This window comes from Heteronotia binoei, chromosome 4 (assembly GCF_032191835.1).
Source record: "Heteronotia binoei isolate CCM8104 ecotype False Entrance Well chromosome 4, APGP_CSIRO_Hbin_v1, whole genome shotgun sequence".
Classification (NCBI taxonomy): domain Eukaryota; kingdom Metazoa; phylum Chordata; class Lepidosauria; order Squamata; family Gekkonidae; genus Heteronotia; species Heteronotia binoei.
Window position 1 is genome coordinate 140,772,584 of NC_083226.1, and position 23,280 is coordinate 140,795,863.

General features: G+C 42.5%; 1 protein-coding gene across 9 annotated transcripts in view; it reads right to left on the reverse strand.

Moving 5' to 3' along the window:
* The window catches only part of MAST4 (microtubule associated serine/threonine kinase family member 4), a 478,500-nt gene that overhangs the window by 255,606 nt on the left and 199,614 nt on the right, over window positions 1–23,280 (reverse strand). For 6 of the 9 annotated variants that reach the window (XM_060235884.1, XM_060235883.1, XM_060235889.1 and 3 more), the window contains one exon: window positions 17,390–17,464. The exons of the other annotated variants lie outside the window; for them this stretch is intronic. In XM_060235884.1, the coding sequence (XP_060091867.1) occupies window positions 17,390–17,464 (75 nt within the window). The remainder of the gene's footprint in view (window positions 1–17,389; window positions 17,465–23,280) is intronic. 9 annotated transcript variants of the gene reach the window in all.

The window sequence follows — 23,280 nt, forward strand, 5'->3', positions numbered from 1 at the left end:
TCTTTCTCCACAGTGTGGACCAAAGCAGGAGGGAAGTGTTCTCAGCAGGCTATAATGACACAGAGCTCCCCCCCCCCCCGTGCAAAGCAGCCATTTTCTCCAGGGGAGCTGATTTCTGCCATCTGGAGAGCAATGGTAATTCTGAGTGATCTCCAGTCCTCACCTGGAGATTGGCAAGAATGCTTCTCCAGGCAGAAATGGCTGGTTTGAAGGGTGGAGTCTATGACACTGTACCCATCTGAAGTCCCACCACCTCCTCAAATCCCACCCTTTCCAGGCTTCACCCCTCAAATCAACAGGAATTTCCCAACATGGAGTTGGCAACCCTATCTCCTTTCCAGCCAACTATCAACCTACTTTTATCTGAGTTCAGCTATCTATTTCCTCCCCACTCCCTGCAAGCTTTACTTAGGAGAATAGCAGTCTTTCTCCATGGGGGGGGCAACAAAACCAGTTTACATCATTCTTCTCTCTCACTTTTGATCTGCACAACAACCCTGTCAGGTAGGTTAGGTTGAAAGTCTATGACTGGTCTAAAATCCCTCACTCAGCTTCCACAGCAACAACCTGGGTCTGGCAGACCCTGGTCTGAAGTGCTATCTGGTACATTACACTGGCTGTCATGGGGCGCTGCTGCTGAGCAGTAGCAAACAGCCAAGCCTATGATAACCAACCTCCAGGTGGAGCCTGGAGGTCTCCTGTTATCATGACTGAACTCCAGACAACAGATTGGTCTCTCGCTGGAGAAAATAACTGCTTTGGAGGGTGGACTCTATGGCATTATATTCAGCTGAAGCCTTTCCCCTCCCCAAACTGTGGCTTCCTTAGACTCCACCACAAAATATCCAGGAATTTCCCACCAACCTGGAGCTGGCAACTGTAGTCAGCACTAGGCACAATGAGTTCTCCCTCATAGGCCACAATAGGCCTGGAAAGGGCCTCCTCCCCCTGCCTGTTACTAACAAAACCAAGTTTGGTTGGTTTTTACTGACAAATGTATGCTTCGTTGCAAAGCAACAGCCTCTGCCTAACAGCTTTCCCAGTGGTCCAACAAGTGGGAGAGAGGGGCACTCAACCAGTGGGAGGTAAGTACAGCTGAGTGGCAGCGGATCTGTCAGTGGCGGATGTGGTATGCTTCACATGCCAATGAAGCTGCCAGGAAATTAGGCTTTTAAATAATAAAGATTGCACAATGGTACTGCTGTTTCTCTAGTTTGGTTTCTGCTTCTGGCATATTTGAAATAAAATCCTTATTTTTAACTACCTTTAATAATTTACTCCTCATATTTCATGGAGGGAGGGAGGGAGACAGGGAGGGAGGAAAGGTCAAGCAGATACACAATTTTTCCTATGATTATTCAGTCATTAACCAATTGTTTCTGGACTCACAGGTAACATTAGTCTTCTCAAATCTAAGAACTACATTTCTTCAATCTCATGTTTTTGTCTCCCCACATGTACCTTTGAGGAACCCCAATAGTGGCTTTCCAAACACCAAACAAAAGTGGCTCTTGTGGGAACCTGAGTCATGAAGGAAAGCATGAAAGAAGCAGATGAGAGAAAGGTGGAGGAGGGGACCATAGCAGAGAGGAGGCAGAGATCCAAGGCTTGGGGGGGACAGTGGAAGGCAATTTCATTTTTACAGAATCAGCAGGAACTTCAGGAAACTGGCCTGTGGGGAAGGCAGAGGGAGGCTGCAGATGAGGCCAGGCCAAAAGAGGGATCCCAGGAGGCCCAGAAGTCAAAGATCACATGGTCCAAAAGTAAAGGGGGGTGATCTCCTTTTGATAGAAGCAATGGTTCTGGAAAACCGGCCCACGGGACAGTTAGTGGGAGGCCAGGTCAAAAAGAAGGACCTCATGAGGCTCGGAAGTCAAGGATCACAGGGCCAGAAGGAAAAGTGGGGCAATCTTTTAATAGAAGAGGAGAGTCAGTTGGAGACTCGCTGTGAGTTTGGAGCCCCTAGCCAAGGGTGGCCAAACTATGGCTTAGGATCCACATGTGGCTCTTTCACAGATATTGTGTGGCTCTCAAAGCCCCCAATAGCCCATCAGCCGACTAGGGAAAGGTATTTCTCTTTAAATCACTTCTCCAAGCAAAGCCACCGCATGGCTTAGAGAATGCATTTAAAAGTTAAAATGGCCTTTTCCCCACTTTTCCCTCCCTCCCCCTTTCCCATTTATTTTCCTTCCTTCCTTCCAGTTTGAGAACTAGTTTGGTGTAGTGGTTAAGTGTGCGGACTCTTATCTGGGAGAACCGGGTTTGATTCCCCACTCCTCCACTTAAAGTTGCTGGAATGGCCTTGGGTTAGCCATAGCTATCGCAGGAGTTGTCCTTGAAAGGGCAGCTGCTATGAGAGCCCTCTCAGCCCCACCACCTCACAGGCTGTCTGTTGTGGGGGCAGAAGATATAGGAGATTATAAGCCGCTCTGAGTCTTTGATTCAGAGAGAAGGGGGAGGTATAAATCTGCAGTCTTCTTTTTCTTCCTTCCTTCCCTCAGACATCTGACATTCATGTCTTGTGGCTCTCAAACATCTGGTATTTATTCTATGTGGCTCTTACATTAAGCAAGTTTGGCCACTCTTGCTGTAGCCCATAGGGAGGCCATTCTACCACATCACATACCTCATGAAACCAACCGGTTTGGTAAACTGGTAGGTTCATGAGGCCCCACAAATAATAAACTGGGAGGAACCTCCATTTTTCCAGTTCATGCCCATCCCTATTAAGTACCTCTATCGGTTCTAGTAAGGATTAGTCAGCTGGCAGGAATGTAGCTTACCTAACTGGTCACACTACAAGAGATAATAAGGAGTTTTTTGGCATCTTAAAAATTAACGTATTTCTTTCTCATTTGATGAACATACACTTCATGCACAGTGTGCCATCAGTGTCACTTCATGCATCTAATAAAGTGAACTCTGACTTAGATAAGTTTATGTATGCTGAAAAAAGTTTACTGGTCTTTAAGGTGACACTTTTGAACATATTTACTTCAATATAAGATAATAAATTTTAACCTGAATTTTAATTTATTCAGTAAATGCACATCCTTTGTATGCTAAAACTATTCAGTTACTGTCAAGATGTTTATCTATTTCTATGAGGTGGAAACATTAATGTTGTCTTGCCTCTTACGGCCTGCAGTATTATAGCCAAATTATTATGTTCTTAAAATAATTATTTAACATTCAATGCCCATGCATCCTTCAGTGCTGTACAGCTTCATTTTAGAATAAAAATACCTGTTATTTCTATATACACACAACAGCCATGTTTGTAAGCTGGAGACTTCCTGTATTCTTGTTCAGAGCTGGGGTGGGCTCATCTTTGTGCAGAGTCCCAGAATCACTAACACCATCCCTGATTAGAGTTGGGTGGTTCTTTGAGAATGTGACCAAAGACGACATTTATTTCTGTTTAGTTACTGTTATTCTAGTCTGTTTGCAAATTGAGCTAACATTTGTATTTTTTTAAAAAAAAAATCTTTATTTTCATCCCATATTTCCACTCAATTTAGGGTCCCCAAGATAGCAAACAAAATTAAAATAAGCTTCAAATATATAGAAGAAGAGTGGGTTCTTATACCCTGCTTCTCTCTACCTTGAGGAGTCTCAAAGTGGCTTGCAATTGCCTTCCTTTCCTCTCCCCACAATAGTCACTTTGTAAGGTGGTGGGACTAAAATAGATGTAAGAGCACTGTGACTGGCCCAAGATCACCCAGCAGGCTTCATCTGGAAGACTGAGAAAACAGACTGCATAGCTATAAAACCATGGTGTGTTCATCCATCCATGCTCTTCACTCTTAATCATAAGTAGAACTACTAATGGACATTTTGAAAATTAACACAGAAAGATGCCTTGGAGTTTGAAATGCTTGCCTTATAAACAGAGCATATATTAAGATGTACCTATATATTTAAGGGATTCTTCCTTGCTGTAGAATAAACTTCACTTCCTTTATACTCTGTACCTCGGCTGATGCAACCATCTCTAAATCAACTGCTGATTTCCTCTTTGTCTTTCCTCTTATGCATCAGGGGGCTGTTCATCATGGGGGCCCACACATATTTGGCCCTACTGCTTTTACAGTACAAACCTTGTGCAGATGTATTCCAGTTTAAGTCAATTTTAATCAATAGGAGTGCACTGGTAGAAACCTGATCAGATTTTTCAATCAGCTTTTTCAAACAAGAGTAGAATATTTCTTTTCAGCCTGGTCTGGGGGAATAAGATTGTTTACGTGCACAAAATACCAGGAATCTGTTCTACAGCAGTTCACAACTAAAATTAGGCATACCTGGATGTGCCAATATCTCTCATAACATTCTGTGAAAATATCTACAGGTGAAAAGTATAGATATGCTGCTGCATAGCCTGGCTCACTAAATGCCAAAGGAATATTTCACAAAGTATTATTTGTATATATTAAAGTATTATTTGTATATACAAACTGTGAAGTATATGTTAACATCTGAAACATTTCAAAACACCATGGACATTCTGTCTTCAAGAACCCAGAACATCAGTTTAACTATTTCGTTTGTGTTTACAGATCATAGAACAAAGACTTTCACCTACAATGGACCACAGATGAAAAGGATATAAGCCACAGCTGTAACCCATAAGACACTGTAATTCTTTCCATTCATTTACCCATTACCAGTAAATTACTGTAAATTCCAAATATTGATCGGGACACCCTATACGGGAGTGAATAAGCACATTGACTTTTATTGCTTGTTGCTAGGTCCTATTCCCGGGAATCAATAAAAGCTACAATGTTCATAAATGGCTCAAGAGAATCCCACTGTAAATGCTCTCAGTTATAGTGAACATGTTTTCAAATATTTAGTGATCTAATACAAAAGCCTTCTTACAATTATCAAAGCATAGTTGTAAGGAAAAGCCCCCTACTTTTCATACACATGGACATCGTGATCACCAGTATGGTTGCCAGGGTGCCTGGAGTTTGGACTCGCACACATCTGCTCTAAGAAGTGGACTTTGCCCACGGTTTCTACGGCTTATGTGGATACTATAAGCCTCAGCTTTGCATCAGCATTCCACATCTCTGGATGGGTGTTAGCCAGAACTACAGGCGAGCTTCCAGCTGCTCCTTGTGTGCCCAGTCTTAGCCGCTGCAGTGGAAGAAGCCACGCCACCATGAACTGTAGAGGCAAACAGTTTCCAGCCTGTTTCCATGAACCAAAGGCTAACACCACCAGAATCCATCTTGTTTTCCTGACTCCATATCCAACAGCTGCTTCAACTTCTGCATAAGGCAATCAAGCATATCTTAGGCATGGATCCTGCCAGACCACTCAAGCCTTTGTCCAACGAACTCAGGACAAAGACTGGTGCCAGAAAGAAGACTAAAGAAGAGGAAGACGATCTTCAGCCAGAGCCAAGTTCCTTTGTGTAAACTAGGTGTTACCTAGGCCATGATTTGACTCTCTATTGTCACCCTTTAGATAAGTTTAATAGTCTTAAGCATCTCCCCACACAGTAATCTCTCCCATTCTTCTCCCCAACTGTCATTTTGGAGCCTCACCCTAGTCCATTGCAACCTGAAAGTTTAACCAGGTACCCCTGGACCAAGCTTGTTCATTGGTCAGTCATGGGCACCCAATTAGGTGCCACCAATTAACTTGCTATTGGCTACTGGAGGAGTCCAGCCCTTATGGTCACTGCAGAGCCTCGCCTTTTCTGAGGTCATGTACCAGCTGACCATCTGTCATCCACCCCTGTACCTCCCATCCCCTAAGGGCTCAAGGTAGTCTTTATAACCTGTGACACAGCTCCCCACATGTGTGCTTCTATCAGTATCCCAACTTCCGCTGCATAGATCCATCCCTGATTCCTGATCAGTTTCGGGTCCTTTTCACATTTGACGCCCACACACCCAGCCTCAACAGATCCCTTTGGAGTTCCTCATAATCCTCTCTGGTTCTCACCACCCTGAACAATTTAGTGTCATCCGCAAACTTGGCCACTACACTGCTCACTCCCAACTCTAAATCATTTATGAACAAGTTAAAGAGCATGGGACCCAGTACCGAGCCCTGCGGCACCCCACTGCTTACCGTTCTCCACTGCGAAGACTGCCCATTTATCCTCACTCTCTGCTTCCTATTACTCAGCCAGTTTTTGATCTACAAGAGGACCTGTCCTTTTACTCCAGGACTCTCAAGCTTTCTAAGGAGCCTTTGATGAGGAACTTTATCAAAAGCTTTCTGGAAGTCAAGGTAAACAACATCTATCGGGTCTCCTTTGTCCACATGTTTGTTCACCCCCTCAAAGAAATGTAACAGGTTAGTGAGGCAAGATCTTCCCTTGCAGAACCCATGCTGAGTCTTCCTCAATAATCCGTGTTCATCAATGTGCCTACTCATTCTGTCCTTGATAATGGTTTCTACCAACTTTCCCGGTATTGAAGTCAGACTGACTGGCCTGTAATTTCACGGATCTCCTCTGGAACCCTTTTTAAAGATGGGGGTGACATTTGCTACCTTCCAGTCCTCAAGAACAGAGGCAAATTTCAATGAAAGATTACAGATTTTTGTTAGAAGATCCACAAGTTCAACTTTGAGTTCCTTCAGAACTCTCGGATGTATGCCATCCAGACCCGGTGACTTATTAGTTTTTAATTTGTCTATCAGTTGTAGAACCTCCTCTTTTGTCACCTCAATCTGACTCAGGTCTTTCAACACCCCTTCCAAAATTAGTGGTTCTGGGGCGGGCAAAAAGTTCTCATCTTCCACAGTGAAGGCGGAGGCAAAAAATTCATTCAGTTTGTCAGCCATTTCCCTATCCTCCTTCAGTAATCTTTTTACCCCATGGTCATCCATGGGCCCCACTGCCTCCCTGGCTGGTTTCCTACTTCTAATATATTTGAAGAAATTTTTATTGTTGGTCTTTATGTTTTTTGTAATATGCTTCTCATAGTCCCTTTTTGCCTGCCTGATCACAGTCTTGCATTTGATTTGCCACAGCCTGTGTTCCCTTTTACTAATCTCACTTGGACTGGTTTTCCACCGCTTAAAGGAGTCCTTCTTACCTTTTACAGCTTCCATTACTTAGGACTGTATGTGTGATTGTGTGAGCATTTTGTCTTGTATGGAAGCCTATATTTTTCTTAATAAATTTTGACTGTTTTTACTTAATTAGAGTCCCTAAATTTTTAAGCATTACTTTCTGGACGGTTAATCTTGTATACACAGGTAAAAGATTCTGAGTGAGCCAGGTGCCCACCTGACAATTCCCCAACCTCCTTTTGAGGGCATTTTGGCTTACATAGTCCAAAACAGAATATTGGTCATATAAATGTCACTTTTGTGGGATAATTCAACCTTTTAAAAAACCTGACTGGAAATAGTTTCAAACTATACCTTTCACATACATTTATCACATTCTTCACAGTAACACCAAGTAAGTAAAACAAAGTAGGAATCCAGTAGCACCTTTAAGACCAACAAAGTTTTATTCAGAATGTAAGCTTTCATATGCATGCATACTTCTTCAGGAATGAGGTACTGTAAGCAGAGCTACATATAGCTGGTGGACAGTGGTTTAGAATGCAAAATGGTACAAAGTTAAAATCCAATGGCAAAATTTACCATTGTACTCACTCACTGTACCTCATTCCTTGTCTGAAGAAGTATGCATGCATACAAAAGCTTACATTCTGAATAAAACTTTGTTGGTCTTAAAAGTGCTACTGGACTCCTACTTCATTCTATCGGTTCAGACCGACACAGATGCCCACCTGGATCTACCAAGTAAGTGAGATTTATACCCAGTATACTGAATGGCAGGCCAAAGGCTCTTCTAAACAAAGAGCATGCAGAGGCCAAGAACATTTTTTAAAGAAATGAGAATAACCTTTATTGGTGAGAATTTGCAAGTTCTCAAGCTTTTGATTTTTGAAACAATTTAACGTCTGTGTTCTAAAATAAAATAACCATTTCACATTTCAGTTTTCTATGGTAATTGGCTCAATTACAAGGATTGTTCTGTACCAGCTGAAATCCGCCTGTATGCCCACAGATGTCCCTGCCTTCCACGAAGAGGAAAACCTGGATGGGGCAAGAAATCAGCTATTTTGAAAACCCTATACTAAAAGAATCCACACTGTATTAAAAGTAGCAAAATGGGATTCACCAGATACACCTCCTAGATTGCAGAGGCTTTTTTTAAAAAATGCAGCTATATGATTTGCGATAGGAATATAGCCCTGGCAAGCATTCAGTAATTAGAGACACTATCTCCAGAGCTTACGATGAGACTGAAGTTGAAAGTGAATTCTTAATCTGGTATAGTACATGTTAATCTGATTAAAAGAACTATTCCAGTCTATGATCAGATGTGGTCAATAACTGCAAAAGCCACCACTGGAGATGTTAACTTGCAACAAATAACAGACACAATTAATTCTGATGGACCCTCAAAACACTTAACACATCCTTATGATCAGTTTGAAATAAACTTCTATGTGCTAGATAGAATCTTTTCAAAAGATACCAGAATGCGTGGTTCCTAACTCTCTAAAAACAGAGGTGTTGAATCAGGTATATGAAGAACATTTAGCCATTATATGTTTATACTGCATCCTAGAGCCTGAAAGTTATTCATAAAGAATGTGACAGGAACTGGTTGGGCATTGTGTGAGCCAGGATGCTGGACTAGATGGAGCACTGGTCTGATCCAGCAGGATTCTTCATATGTTCTCCTGTGAACCTCTATGTAAAGGCTTTAGGGCCAGACTAGCCCATCCACACCAGCTAAGCAGGGTCAGCCCTGTTTAGTATTTGGATTAGAGACTACCAAGGAATACCAGGGTCATGATGTGGAAGCAGGCAATGGCAAGCCACTTCTGAACATCTTTTGCTTTGAAAACCCTGCAGGGTCACTATTCTTCAGCTGTGACTTGACAGCAACAACAAAAAATGCCGTTAGGAGAATTCATTTGTACATTTGGAACTGGATGTCATCAATATTCTGATGACACCCAGATCTGTATCTCTTTCAGTGTGGAAGAGGTCTTGGGCCAGACTTCTGTGGTTAAATGGCCGAATGTAGTCAAATAGAAACTGAACCCAGACAAGATGGAAATACTGCTAGTTTGGAAGCCTGAGGTCTTAAATGCCATCATGCTTCTGATGGAGTTCAGATGGCCCCTGTTGACTCACTTAAGAGCATAGGGGTTACACTGGTCCCATCATTACTGTTAAGACAAGTAAGTCAATGCAGACACACACACACACAAATCCAACTTAGTTTAGCCCTGAAGGTTGCCCCTATCCTAATTTGGCTGATCTCACCACCTAAATTCATGTCATGGTAACATCAAGACTAGACTTTGATAATGTACTCTGCATAGGTCACTAAAGGCTGTTTAAAAGGATTGCAGTTGCTTTAAACATCTTCTGAGTGAAGCTGTGGCTTGGACAAAGAATTTAAAGGGATCACAAGCCCTTTAAATGCCTTCAGAGTTCAGCCATGGCTTGCAAAAGGCATTTAAAAGGACCATGTTCCCACTAAATGCCTTTCCACCCTCCATTGGAAACAATGGAAGATGTGGGCACCTGGGGCCATAGAATTGAACTCCCTGGTCCAATCTTTTTGAAACTTGGGGTGGACAAGCACTAGCAGCTATGCTACAAATCTGTTTGCTCTACCTCAAGCAACATCCCCTACAGAGTCCCAGATGCCCCCAGATCAACTTTTCTATTATACCCGGTCAGGACCATTGACTGTAATGGTTTGATCTTCAAACCAACAGAGAAAAAATCCATTTATTTCTCATGACCTGATCAAGAACACAGTCCAGAAGATGCCGTGAGCTCACCTCAAGGTCTCCAAATCCAGAAGGGTATAGTGATGAAAGCTTATAACCTTAAAATGTCCTTCTATGACAGAAAACAAGGTGGGCTGGAAAATACAGAACAGTAAGAAATCTTCTTAGACTAATCCCATTTACCCACTCAAGACATTCTTCATTATTTATGTTGTGACTTCGCAGAAGGATATCAAGACAACATCTTTATTTTTATTTTTATTTTATTTATATCCCTCCCTCCCCACCGAGGCGGGCTCAGGGTGGCTTACAGATGTATCAGGCTTTGTACTCTTCATTCTAGCCAAAGATTAAGCTAACTATGTGTTCGCAAAACTATTACTATTGTGAAGAAATGTACATGCACATGAAAACTTATACCCAGGATTAAACTTTGTTGGACTTAAAGATGCCACTGGACTCAAACTCTGTTCTATTTATATTATGGGGTGAAAGGCAAGTGGAATGAGGGAAAGCCTGGCAGATGCTGCCTGACTGAAGGATGCTCTCCTTCTCTCAGTTCCAAGGAAAGAAGTTTGGAGGTGACATACCCAACATGATGATGTCATATCCATGCATCAGGGACATCACTGTTTGTGGGCAGGGTTTCCCCCACCAGCCATCAGTGGGCAGAAGCCCCCAAAACCAGGGGATTCCTACCTGGGGAATGGGAACCCTAACAGAATCCTAAGTGGCTTTTCATCTCAGGTGCTGTTTCAGGTACAGGCAAGGCTTACTTTTGCCATCTCCATGGGGAATTCAGAAGTGATCAGCAAGTATGCTTTTTGGAAGCAAGCCTAAGCACCTCTCCTTTGGATTCCATGGTAACCTTAGGAAGCATCAATGATTTTTTTTTAGGGGGGTGCTCCTTAGCTGCCATTGTTTTCAGTAACAATGCTAAACCTGCACTTCCAAGCCCAATCTTTTGGTAAGCAATTTCCCCTTGTTGGGTTCATGTGTTTCCACACTCCATTCTTCCTACCAGGAACTGGCACTGACTCTCCCAAGGTGCTCAGTCCCAATGCTACTTCTGGGAGAGAGCTCTTATTTCAGCTGAGTTCAGTTTGTCTCTTGAGTCACTCTTATGTGACACGATTGGTAGCAAACGCCAGTGTGTTATAATGATTGGAGAGTTGGGCTGCCTTGAGAAGTTACAAAGCTCATGGCCACAATTACTAAACTGATGTAATAAAGATTAATAAATATTCAAACAAAATATATTTGTGCTATCTCTTCAAGGTACAGCAAGTGCTCATGTGAGGTGTGGTTCGGAATTGAAGTCGGCCAGGTCAGAATGAGTGCTCCCTGATTCGCGGTTGGAGTGGATGGAGGACTCTTCCTCATCAGAATGGTCTGGAGAGGGTCAAGGGGGAGTCTTTGACTTAGAGAGCTGCGAGTGTGATTTCCATGGAGCACTCAGCTTTGAAAGATAGTCAGCCAAATCTGGCTTGGGCTGCAGAGGTTCTGGGATTGATCTGAAATCTTGACATCAGGAGTGATAGAAGGCCACAGAGTGCATGTCCCAGCCCAGTGGAAGAAGACGACTACAGGTTTATACCCCACCCTTCTCGCTGAATCAGAGCCATGAGGCAGTGCAAGAATAGAGAGACAGCCATGTATAGTGGTCACTACCAGTATACTATCTGGGAAATGTAGGTTCAAAATCCCCACTCCACAGGAAATGTGCTGAACACATACTCTCAGCCTATTCTTCATCTAAAAAGTTCCCATTGCTTTCCTATTGAGAGAGATTGGATCACGGCATGAATACAGTGAAACACAGGAGGGGATCCAGTTGCACCCATGAGAGCCCTGACAAAAATGAGCTTAACAGCACACACAACAGAGAGAGAGAGAGAATAGCAAGGCAAAAAACTCATACCTTGAATAAAACTGTGTTAAAGGCCTTAGAGATTTTTTTTTTTTTGCATTTTTCCAATGGGATTGAGGCAGCCAAGCAAAGCTGCCTCTCCTCTTCCCCCTCCCTCTTCCCCAAGGGGGGAGGAGGGAGGAGAAGTCTCAACTAATGGAGGGACTTGGCTCTGTAGCTCTGCTGTTTGATTAAGAGAGTCAGGCTCTATCAATCACCCAGCAGAGCTACAGAGCCAAGCCCTCCATTGGCTGAAGCTTCTCCCTTCTTCCTCCCTTGGTGAAAAGAGAGGAGGGGGAGAGGAAAAGTGCAAGAAAAACGGAAAAATGCCAACCAAAGGAAGCAGGAGAGGGAGAAGGAAGCAGATGAGAACCACTTGATGGCAGTCCTGATTGGAGTCCTATGGGGTCTAGATTAGGCCGCAGCCACACATTTAACACTTCTGCCCTAAACTTTCTTTTTCCTTATTAGATTTCTAAAGATGTCACAAAACAGAGATATAAACCCTCTTTTTTTTTTGGTACTTCCCTGGTGCTTCATTTGAGCTGTGGAATGTGAGTTTTAACCTATGCTCTCTTTATTAATGAAGTTTCACAAAGGGATTGTCTCTCAGTCCTCACATCACACATAGTCAGTATTCTCACACAACCCATCACTGTGGGTCAGTCACACTGTCTTGACTGCATAGCTGTTCAATATCACTTTTTATCCTTTTCCCTTCCTGGGCTTAGGGATCTCCACTTTCGGGTGCAGTGTCTCTTATTTACCGTATTTTTTGCTCCATAAGACGCACCTGACCAAAAGACGCACTTAGTTTTTAGAGGAGGAAAACAGGAAAAAAATATTCTGAACCAAATAGTGTAATAAAATGGCCTTGGGTCAGCCATCACTATCATAGGAGTTGTCCTCGAAAGGGCGGCTTCTGGGAGAGCTCTCTCAGCCTCGCCTACCTCACAGGGTGTCTGTTGTTGGAGAGGAAGATAAAGGAGACTGTGAGCCCTTCTGAGATTCAGAGTATGGGGTGGGATATAAATCCAATATCACCATTATCTTTTGTTGCTGCTCTTAGGGAAGGGTTCATCCAGTCCATCACTGTGTCACACAGTGGCCAAAACCCAGGTGCTATCAGGATGTCCACCAGCAGGGCCAAAACTCCAGAAGCCCTCCCACTGTTGCTTCAAAAAAAAAAAAAAACATCTCGGGCAAATTTAATGTTTATTTACATACTGTAACTGAAAAAGACGCCTCGGGAGCACTGGCCACCATCACCGCATGAAGACTTCCACCCCTCCTAGGCCATGCCCCTTGAAGCCTTCCTTCCTTCGGCACAAACGGGGCTGGCAAAAAGGCACCAATACTTGTGAATACTACGTGAGGAACACATAGTCTAAGTGCTGCAGACTCAGCGGACCCGGTCGCCAGCCCCAAGCCATGGGGCTCCTCCTCCTCCTGCTGGGGGGGGGGCTCCCAGGGCGGTTCAGCTGTTCCCTCCACCTTGATTGGATGGTGAGCTTGGGGTGGCCCAAAGTGAAAATCATGAGGATTCATGAGCATCCGTGGTCCAAAACCAAGTTTTTGTTCTACGGTGCTGACACGAAGCCATGGATCCACAATTTCTGGGGTGCAAACTGCCCATGGATATGATATGTGACTGCATGGTGATCTTGGGGGGGGGATCCAAGGCAAAAATCATGTGGATCCATGAGGATCCGTGGTCCAAAACCAAGTTTTTGGTCTTTGGCGCTGCCACGAAGCCGTGGATCCATGATTTCTGTGGTGCAAACTCTGCCCATGGACATGATATGTGACTGGATGGAAGGCTTGGGGGGATCCAAAGCAAAAATCATGAGGCTCCATAAGGATCCGTGGTTCAAAACCAAGTTTTTGGTCCATGGTGCTGCCTCGAAGCCGTGGAGCCACGATTTCTGGGGTGCAAACTCTGCCCATGGACACAATATAAGAATAGATGGTGAGCTTTGGGGGATCCAAAGCAAAAATCATGAGGATCCATAAGGATCCGTGGTTCAAAACCAAGTTTTTGGTCCATGGTGCTGCCACGAAGCCGTGGATCACGATTTCTGGGGTGCAAACTCTGCCCATGGACACGATATAAAAATAGATGGTGAGCTTTGGGGGATCCGAAGCAAAAATCATGAGGATCCGTGGTTTGGAAACATGTTTTTTCAGTGCTGTGGTGCCACAAATTCGTGGAGGCATTATTTTTGTGGTCCTGCCTATAGTCTAAGAGAGGATCTACAACATGATGTTGGTTTGATTTCATTTCACCATAAAATCATATGAATTCATGAGGATCCCTGCTTTGGAACCCTGTTTTTGCATTGCTGAGGCGCCACGAATCCGTGGAAGCATGATTTTTGTAGTCCTGCCTATAGTCTAAGACAGGATCTATAGAATTACAGTGGTTTTATTTCATTTCAATGTAAAAAATCATATGAATTCATGAAGATCCATGTAGATCCAACTTTTCCCCTTTTCCTTCTTGAAGTCCCGTCCCCCACCCCCACCCCGGCCATCTCTCACCTGCCGGCTCTGGCTCTGGCTGAACGTTTGCAACTGCCGCTCATTCATCAGTTCCTTGGTGCACAGGAACTTGGAGATGAAGCCCACAGCTGTGGCGATCTCGCGTATCATGCTGGCCCGGGTGTAAAGGGAAGGATGCATGGGGGCAAGGGACAGCCAGCTCTGGTGGTTGAGTGAGAGGGCAGGGGGTGGAGGGGAGCGCGAGTGCCGGGGATCAGGGAAAAAGAGGAGAGTTAGGGAAAGCACTGAGCGTGTTCAGAGAACTGAATTGAAAAGCTCCGCCCAACTCATCTGCCTCCCGCTGATGTAGGAGGGCAGCAGCGACGTTGACAAACACTTCAACCTTCTCCCGTCTACGGCACGAAGGGGAGTGAGGGCGGAGGGAGGGGGCTCGGGCAGGAGTGATGTCATCTGATTGTAAACAAATAGAAAGAGGGAGAAGTTGGAGCTGCGTCGGCTGTCAAGGGTGGGAAACAGCTGCAGCCTCAGTTTGGGAATGGAGTGTTTGGCATTGGTAGAAAAAAGAGGCAGCAGCGCGAACTTCATCGCCAGAGTGGCAGCGGCCCTCTCGAAGAGACATTTCGACCAGTCTTCTTCACTGCCACCCCTCTGACTCCTCCAGAGCTATTCAGCTTGTTTACAATCAGATGGCATCTGGAGTTGCTTTCTTCAACAGAGTCTAGATGTTTGTTTAGCTCCATACCAAGCGATGCTGCCTCTGCTCCACTGGCTTGTCTTCCCGCCCCCTCAAAGAGGCGGAGGCCGGGCGAGGGCACTGAGGCGGCGCTAGAAGCCACGGAGCCGGGAAGTGGGGGGGGGGAATTGGGGCTGGGAGAGAAGCACATCGGAAGTGCAGGGGGTGGGGGGGCTGTCAGTATTCGCTCCATAAGGCGCACACACTCCCCCCCCCCACTTTTTGGGGAGGGAAAAGTGCGTCTTATGGAGCGAAAAATACGATAGTTGTTCTTAATTATTACTAATTCTACTTTTATTTTTATTTGATTTCTCATGTATATATATGAATGTGTATGTATATGTTTATGTGTGTGTGTGTATGTTTATATATGTGTATGTATACGTGTATATATTTATATTCTCCCTTCTTTTTCTTTTTTCTTCCATTATTATTGTTATTACTATTATTTTTAATTTCTACTTGTTTATTATAATTATTTTGCAACGGGCTTTTATATAAATCTTGTTAATGTTCTTCCTCTACTCATTTAAGATGGCTGTACTTCTATGTTTGCTCAATTATTTTTGTTGTGGTGGTTTTATATATATTTATTTATTGGTTCTTCTTTGCTTATATTTTTGCATTCTTGTTTCTGGCATTGTTGTAATGCATTAAGATTAAATAAAGCTGCAGGTTTTAAAATTAAAAAAATACCACTTTACGTATCACGGCTCTCTTTAAAAAGAGTGCTATTTTTCCTTAATACATTCTTGCATGTATTTCAGTTGAGACACTTGTGGACAGTTCCCTGCTCCATTATAAGACAGTTCTTTGTGAAGGTCAATATGTGAAACTAAACAACAGTTGAGAAAGTGTGGTGTCTTCCTTTGAGAGATTTGCACCCACCCCTTTCATTCAGTGAGCTTGCTAGTCTCCCAAGGTGGGACTGAACAGAAGCCACAATGATAAAAACAGAGTTGCACTTACTGTTGTTCATCAAGTGGTCTTCTGTGTAGGTACACATCCATCCCTCCTGCCCTGCTGTAAACTCTCAAGAACCTTTGTTTCTTGAAGACTCTGGCAGTGGCATGGAGAGAGCTGAGGGAGCAGCACCCCACCTCCTGGTCATTTTGGCAGGAAAGCACCAGAGGGAGGGGCAATCTTTGGAAATCTCTTCCACAGCTGGCAAGGACACACACAGTTCCAATGTATGTCTGCACAGAAGACCACTTGATGAACAACAGTTACAGGTAAGTTTTTCCCCCTTCCAGCTGACAAGGATTTTATTCATCATAACAGACACTCAGTTTGTTTCCTCCAGATCTCACCAAGCTATACAAGTGTACACAATGACAGTTCTTCTAGCACACAAATCAAGGCCCTTAAGTACACAACACGTTTTATGAAAGATAGAACAGACATATACAACAGAGGAAAGAGAGCAGATCAGATAAATCACATATATCAAGTCACATATGGATGATCTGATCTGTTGCTTTTCCTAGTCTTATAATTTATATTTTTAGACAAAGGAAACAAAAGGAGAGCAAGGAGGCAGGCCAGGGAAAAACAAGGAAAACTGTGTGTTAATCTCAGTTACATGTACTTCTGTTTGGTTACAAAAAGGTGCTGTGATTCAGTAAGAAGAATGTTCCCAAAAAGAGCGTTGCTTTGCTAGAACAAACTCTAATTTTACCAGACATCCATATCTGGGCATCTCAGCAAACTGGCCTTTCATCATTCAAGGTTTTGACAGCCCTCCACCCTCTCTTTCCTCCTAGAAACTCAGAGAAGAAAACACAACTACTTTGTAAATTAGATTGAGACTTCATAAAGGCCAGCCCTTTTAAATACACCACACTGGCATTGTTCACATGGAAAGTACCATGTCAAAATTACTATAGCTTGCCACAAAAAGTGTATATTCCAAAGTGAAAACAAGCTACAAACACTTAACTTTTTGTTCCATTGTTCCATTGACACAGTTTGCATTTCCAAAACATTAAAGCTACTTCACTTTCTGTTGGCATTTCAAGATTTTTCACTTAACATTCTGAACAACAGTGATATAGTAACAAGAAAAATAGGTGAAACAAAGTTTGAGCCCAGTGACACCTATAGACCAACAAAACTATGCAAGCATGCTTCTTCAGATACAAAAGCTTATACCTTGAATAAAACTTTGGCTGTGTTCACACACACCTAATAATGTGCTCTGCAAATGGATTTTTACTGTGCAAGAATAGGAAAATCCACTTGCAAACAATCACTGTGTGAAAGCACCCTCTGTTGGTCTTAAAAGGTGCCACAGGGTTCAAAATTTGTTGGGCTGCTTCAGACCAAAATGGCTACCCACCTGAAGAAAAACAAGTGTAACTATTGCTAAGGTAAAATGTGCAAACATAATGAAAGATATGATATTTCACCCATTCAGCATTTTAAATAGCCCTTAAATCCACTCACTTTTGCAGCTGCTGGTTCCACTAGCCTCTGGCGATGCCGACTTGAGCTGAAATGACTCTTCTGAGATGTCCCTTCCTGACAGTGCATATGAGATGGTAAAGGGAAGAAAAATACAAACGGGGGAAATGGAAAATGGGAGGCAAGGGGATGGAATGGGAAATGATCAGAGAAGGGAGAGGGAAAGTATTTAACTGGTGTACTTGCACTATATTTATAAGAAAGTTATGAAATGAAATGTCAATATTAATTATTAACTAAAGATATACACAGTTTATAATATTACGAAGAGAACTATGGGTACAATCCAAGTTGAAAATCTTACTGGTTTAAGTAAACATGATTTAACCACTTTAACTCTGGATGGACTGTACTGTATATATGTAATGAATAAACTGTCAAAGAAAATGTTAATGTCACTGTCCAGTCAGATACCACTAAATCTTATTTAACCAAGCAAGATTATTTGTAATGAAAAAATGTACATGTTTTAAATAAATTCTTGATATTAATTCCAAACTCTTACACTTTATTTAGCTGCAAATAATGGGAAATCTTATAAATCACAGTTTTAAATCATGCCTTGCTCAGCTATTTAAAGGGCAGCCTTACAAATAATGAATGCTCTACAGCCTCCTATAGTCCGTTGCACAGGCTTCAAAAATAAAGCTATCACTGGCACTTGAAGCTACATATAAAGTTACTGCTATTTCCAATGAAGAAAAAAAAAAGCACCAAATCCTTCATCTATAGCCCTCAGGTAAAATGTACCGTATTTTTCGCTCCATAAGACGCACCTGACCATAAGACGCACCTAGTTCTTAGAGAAGGAAAACAGGAAAAAAATATTCTGAACCAAATAGTGTAATAAAATATTTAATAAACTATAACAGAATAACATTTGAACCATGTAAAGTAAACAGAAGTCAACAGTGGCTTTAAGAACCATGATCATTGTAATTAACAAATGGAGAGACTTAAAGGTTTGAGTACTCTAGTTTTCTGGAAACCCCAAGAACTCATCATCGCTAGAGTCAGAATTTATGAAGCTCATTTGCTCACAATCACTGACATCACTTTCTTCACTGTCTTCATATAAGATACCGTCTTCACTTCCATCTAAGGCATTGCTAATGCCACATTTTTTGAATGACTGTACAATGATCTCCTCCTTTACAGAGTCCCATGATGTTTTCACCCATTCACAAACTTGAGTGATGGTGGGCCTCTTCATTCGTCCAGTAGATGTCAGATCATGATTATCAGCAGCCATCCATTTTTTCCACTCTTCTCTTATTAAGACCTTAAATGGCTTGTTGATGGAAACATCAAGAGGTTGCAACTGGCTGGTAAGACCTCCGGGAATTACAGCTAGATGAGTCTTCACTTCTTTGAAGCACTTTTTGTTGGTTCGCTAATATGTACTCTAAACTGGTCAAGCACTAATAAGGCAGGTTTTTTCAGAAGTCCTCCAGGACGTTTGGACCACACCTTTTCAACCCATATTCTCATTCCATTTTCATCCATCCATCCTTTCTCATGTACATGTACAACAACTTCTCGCGGAATCACTTCTTTTGGAAATGTTTTCCTTTTGAAAATCAACATGGGTGGCAATTTAGTGCCATCGGCACAGCAGGACAACACAGCTGTGTAATGGGTCTTCTCATGCCCTGAAGTTTTCACAGTGATGGTTTTGGCACCCTTCAGATCTACAGTCCAATTAGATGGCACATCAAAGGTTAGCGGGACTTCATCCATATTCCCAATCTGGCCAATTTCAAAGCCATTTTTCTTCCTAGCATCAATAACAAAATTATGAAAGGACAGAATTTTAGATTCATATTCTTTTGGCATTTTTTGCGCAATTCTAGTTTTGGTCTGCATAGCAAGACCACATTGCCTCATAAATCTGTAGCACCATGATGATGATCCTGTAAAATCCTGAATGCCTTTCTCTATAGAAATGCGTTTCGCTTCAAATATGATCATTTTTGTCGAGACAGAGAAGCCATTATTCCGGTGACATATGATCCATTCTTTCATGTCCACCTCCAACTGTGGCCACAGAAAGTGTGCTTACTTTTATCTGCTTTTTGCAGCTGATCCTCGTGTTTCCTCCACTCTCTAATCATTTTTTCAGTTGGAGGAGGCCCAAAATGTCTCTCCGCTGCTGTTTCTATGCTCCTTAGCATATTTTACTACCTCTAGTTTAAAAGGAATTTTATATGCTAGCCTTTTCTGCTTTATCATCCTTGCAGTGGTAGAATGAGGTACTGCAGTATTTTTCTGTAAGAAATGAAGGAACTGTCAGTATCATTTCTTCAATGTTTACCATTGAGCACTAACCATTTGCATTGTCACTAAGCGCTGAACATTTGCATTACCATTGAGCGCCGACCATTTGTGTTACCACTGAGCGCTGACATTTGCGTTGTCACTTACCGCTGGCCTGCGCATTATCACTGACCAATAACCTGCACTGAGCATTGTCTTAAATCAATGAGAACAACCATCAGCCATATTAAAATTTATAACATATTTAAGACCTAAAAACAAACACAAAAATGGACTTTGTGCATCATGTGTGCAGTATAAATGAATAACTGATTCCAGTAACCTGACTTTGTACATCATAATTTTGGTAATACTGACCACTAAAGTTTAATATTTAATGCTCAAAGTGGAACATCATATGTATGGGGTAAATCAAGATTTAATAAGTGATAAAGTTTATTTTTTTTAATGAATTGTGCCCCCTGCAGCCAGCATTCATAATACCTCAGACAAGCCCAGCCGTTGAATGGAGAGTAATGCGCATGCGCACTGCTGTCCCCGCTGTCTACTAGGAAACGCCGCCTACTACAAACTCTTTTCCAATCAGCGCGGCAATAACACAAACTCTTCTCCAATCAGCGCGGCAATAACACAGCCAGCAACAGCACTCTTCTACAATCAGCGCGGCAATAACACAGCCAGCAACAGCACTCTTCTCCAATCAGCGCGGCAATAACACAAACCCTTCTCCAATCAGCGCAGCAATTACACAGCCAGCAACAGCACTCTTCTCCAATCAGCGCGGCAATAACACAGCCAGCAACAACACTCTTCTCCAATCAGCGCGGCAATAACACAGCCAGCAACAGCACTCTTCTCCAATCAGCGTGGCAATAACATAAACTCTTCTCCAATCAGTGCGGCAATTACACAGCCAGCAACAGCACTCACTCCTCGCTTGCAGCCTTCCCTCCTCCTCTGTACGATCTCCTCCTTCTTGGCCAGGACCCGCTTCTCCATGCTGCCACCATGGAATTGTAAGTTTCCTGCCTGGACCCGCTCTCCTTCCATGTTGTCCTTGCTTTCTGATCTGGCTGCAGGCTTCCCCACGGCATCATTAAGGTCCCCAACGTACACTCTTTTTTGCAGTATTTGCTCCATAAGACGTACACACTTTCCCCCCACACTTTTTTTTTTGGGGGGGGGGAGGTGCATCTTATGGAGCGGAAAATACGGTAGTTTACCAGTGTGACTGATCTGACAGAAATCTAGAAACTGGCACTGTTTTATCACTCATCAGTTCCCCTAATGAAAACAGTTGAATCAATCAATCATTTTATTTATATCCCGCCCTTCCGGCCGAAGCAGGCTCAGGGCGGTGAATTAGGCAGTGGACTGATCGCGTCATCCTCCCAGAACATTAGTGAGGAAAGTAATTCAGTGTTGCAATGCATTTCTCTCCTACCACCACCCCAATGCAAAGGATTGTTTGTCTGGTTACTGGTAAGAGGCTTACTAAATTGGCAAAGGAACTTGGGAGGGGGGGCAGACTGAGAGGCAGAAATGGTACTGTGCAACACTGCGATGTCATTTCTGACTGAAAACTGCAAAAAAAAAAAACCTGGCATTTTTCAGGTTCCAATATATTGAGCTGCCCTTTCATTGGAAGCTCAGGTCCCTTTCATTGAAGGCTCAAGTCACAAATACAGCCACAACGACATTTTTCACCAAGCCCAGCAACTGATCCCTTACTGACCCACGCTGACCTGGCCACAGTGATCCATGCAACTTCTAGATTAGACTACTGCAACTTGCTCTATGCAGGGCTGCCCTTCAACTTGCTCCAGAAACTTCAACTGGTGTAGTATGTGGTGGTGTGGGTCATTACCAGCTCCCCTTTAAGAGCACATATACAGTCTGTGCTCTATCAGCTGCACTGGCTCCAGACACAACCCTATAAAAGCAGAAAATCCCCTATGTTGTACCAAACTTATATTGCCCAGTTTCACATTACTATCTTCCACTTTGAAAAGGACAAAACTTCATTTGGGGGGATTAGTAAAGCTGGCCAAATAGGCATTTTTAAACACAGTGTGAGGTTTACATTTTCTGTAAACATGTTCTGCCTCACGTGTGTTCTGCCATTCCCTGCTGACCAGACCATTTTCCAGGAAGTGTTTTGAGGATTGTCTACCTAACTGTAAAAAGGAACCTCCATTTGAATGCTAATAAAATTTATCTTCAGGCACAGGTGCCCAGGTCCAGTGCATGACATCATTCATGCCTTGTCCTCTGTCTTCCAGTGCTGCAAATAAGACAGTGACCGTTGATGTCCCAAAGAAAGGGGTGGACAATTTTTTGTCTAGTGCTGCGGACTCTACCCTTAAAAGGGGATAAGAGATTAATGCCTGTGAGATCTAGAATTGTTTAGCTTCCATGTAATGTCTTCTACTATAAGGTAAATGTTTCTATTTCTGTTTCTTTCTCTTCTGGATTACATATGCTTGGGGCAAGGAAAGCCAGTCACTTGTCTCCTAGTTACTGAATATGGTTTGGAAGTAGCTTAACTTCCTAGAACGCTAACTTCAGCAAGTATGATAGATCCAGTTGGGTAGCCATGTTGGTCTTAAGCAGAAGAACAAAGTTTGAGTCAAGGTATGAGCTGACTCGGGTGCACACACACTTCCTCATATATATTAAAATGGAAGTTATCAGCCTACAGATATAGGTAGAGGTTGAACAGCAGATTAGCATGCACAACATAAATAAGATATTTTAACAGATGCAAACAGGAATAACAAATAAGTTATATGGTCACCATTTGTTTGGATTTAAGTGAAGCAAATAAATATGTAAAAATTGGAGATAAATGGATAAATATATCCCTCTGAATTGAGGAGTGCTAAGAGCAATTAACTGAGATACTGTTGCTACACTCTATCCATCTGCTCTCAATCACGGAGGTAACCATCAGCATCCTTTTCTTTGAGGTGAGAGATTTGTAGTGCAGTGTTATGTCTCCTTTGTTACCAGACCAGACAAATGCATTCCAATATACCATTCTAAATGACATTACATTTTATTATTAACTGCATTACATTACAATCAGAATTCTAATCTACTATTCCAAATAAGAAATACACTAAAAAAATGTATAGTTCTTTTTGGTGAGAATACAAGTGTAAGTACTGAATGAGTTTAGCATATATAGTGAAATTAAAAACTAATATTGTTAAATCCTGGCAGGTTGTTCTGAGTGTTGTAATAACTTGTAGTTCAGCAATTTGCCTTTCCAGTCTGTTCCTGAATTTCCTTTGCAATAAAACAGCTGCTTTGAGATCACCCATTGAATGTCCTGGAAGGCTGAAGTTTTCTCATACAGATTTTTAAGTCTTGTTATTCTTTCCATTTTTTTATTTTTAAAATTGTTTTATTGATAAAAAATAGAGTTAACAATATTGTGACAGAAAATCTTCACACTAAAATTAATTAACAAAGACAGCTATAGTTATCTATAATCATATATCTTGTGAATACAAACACCAGTTCACTGTCATAGTGAAACCTTTTTATATCTAGTGTACAGACAGGAGAGATTGATGACAGGAGAGATTGAT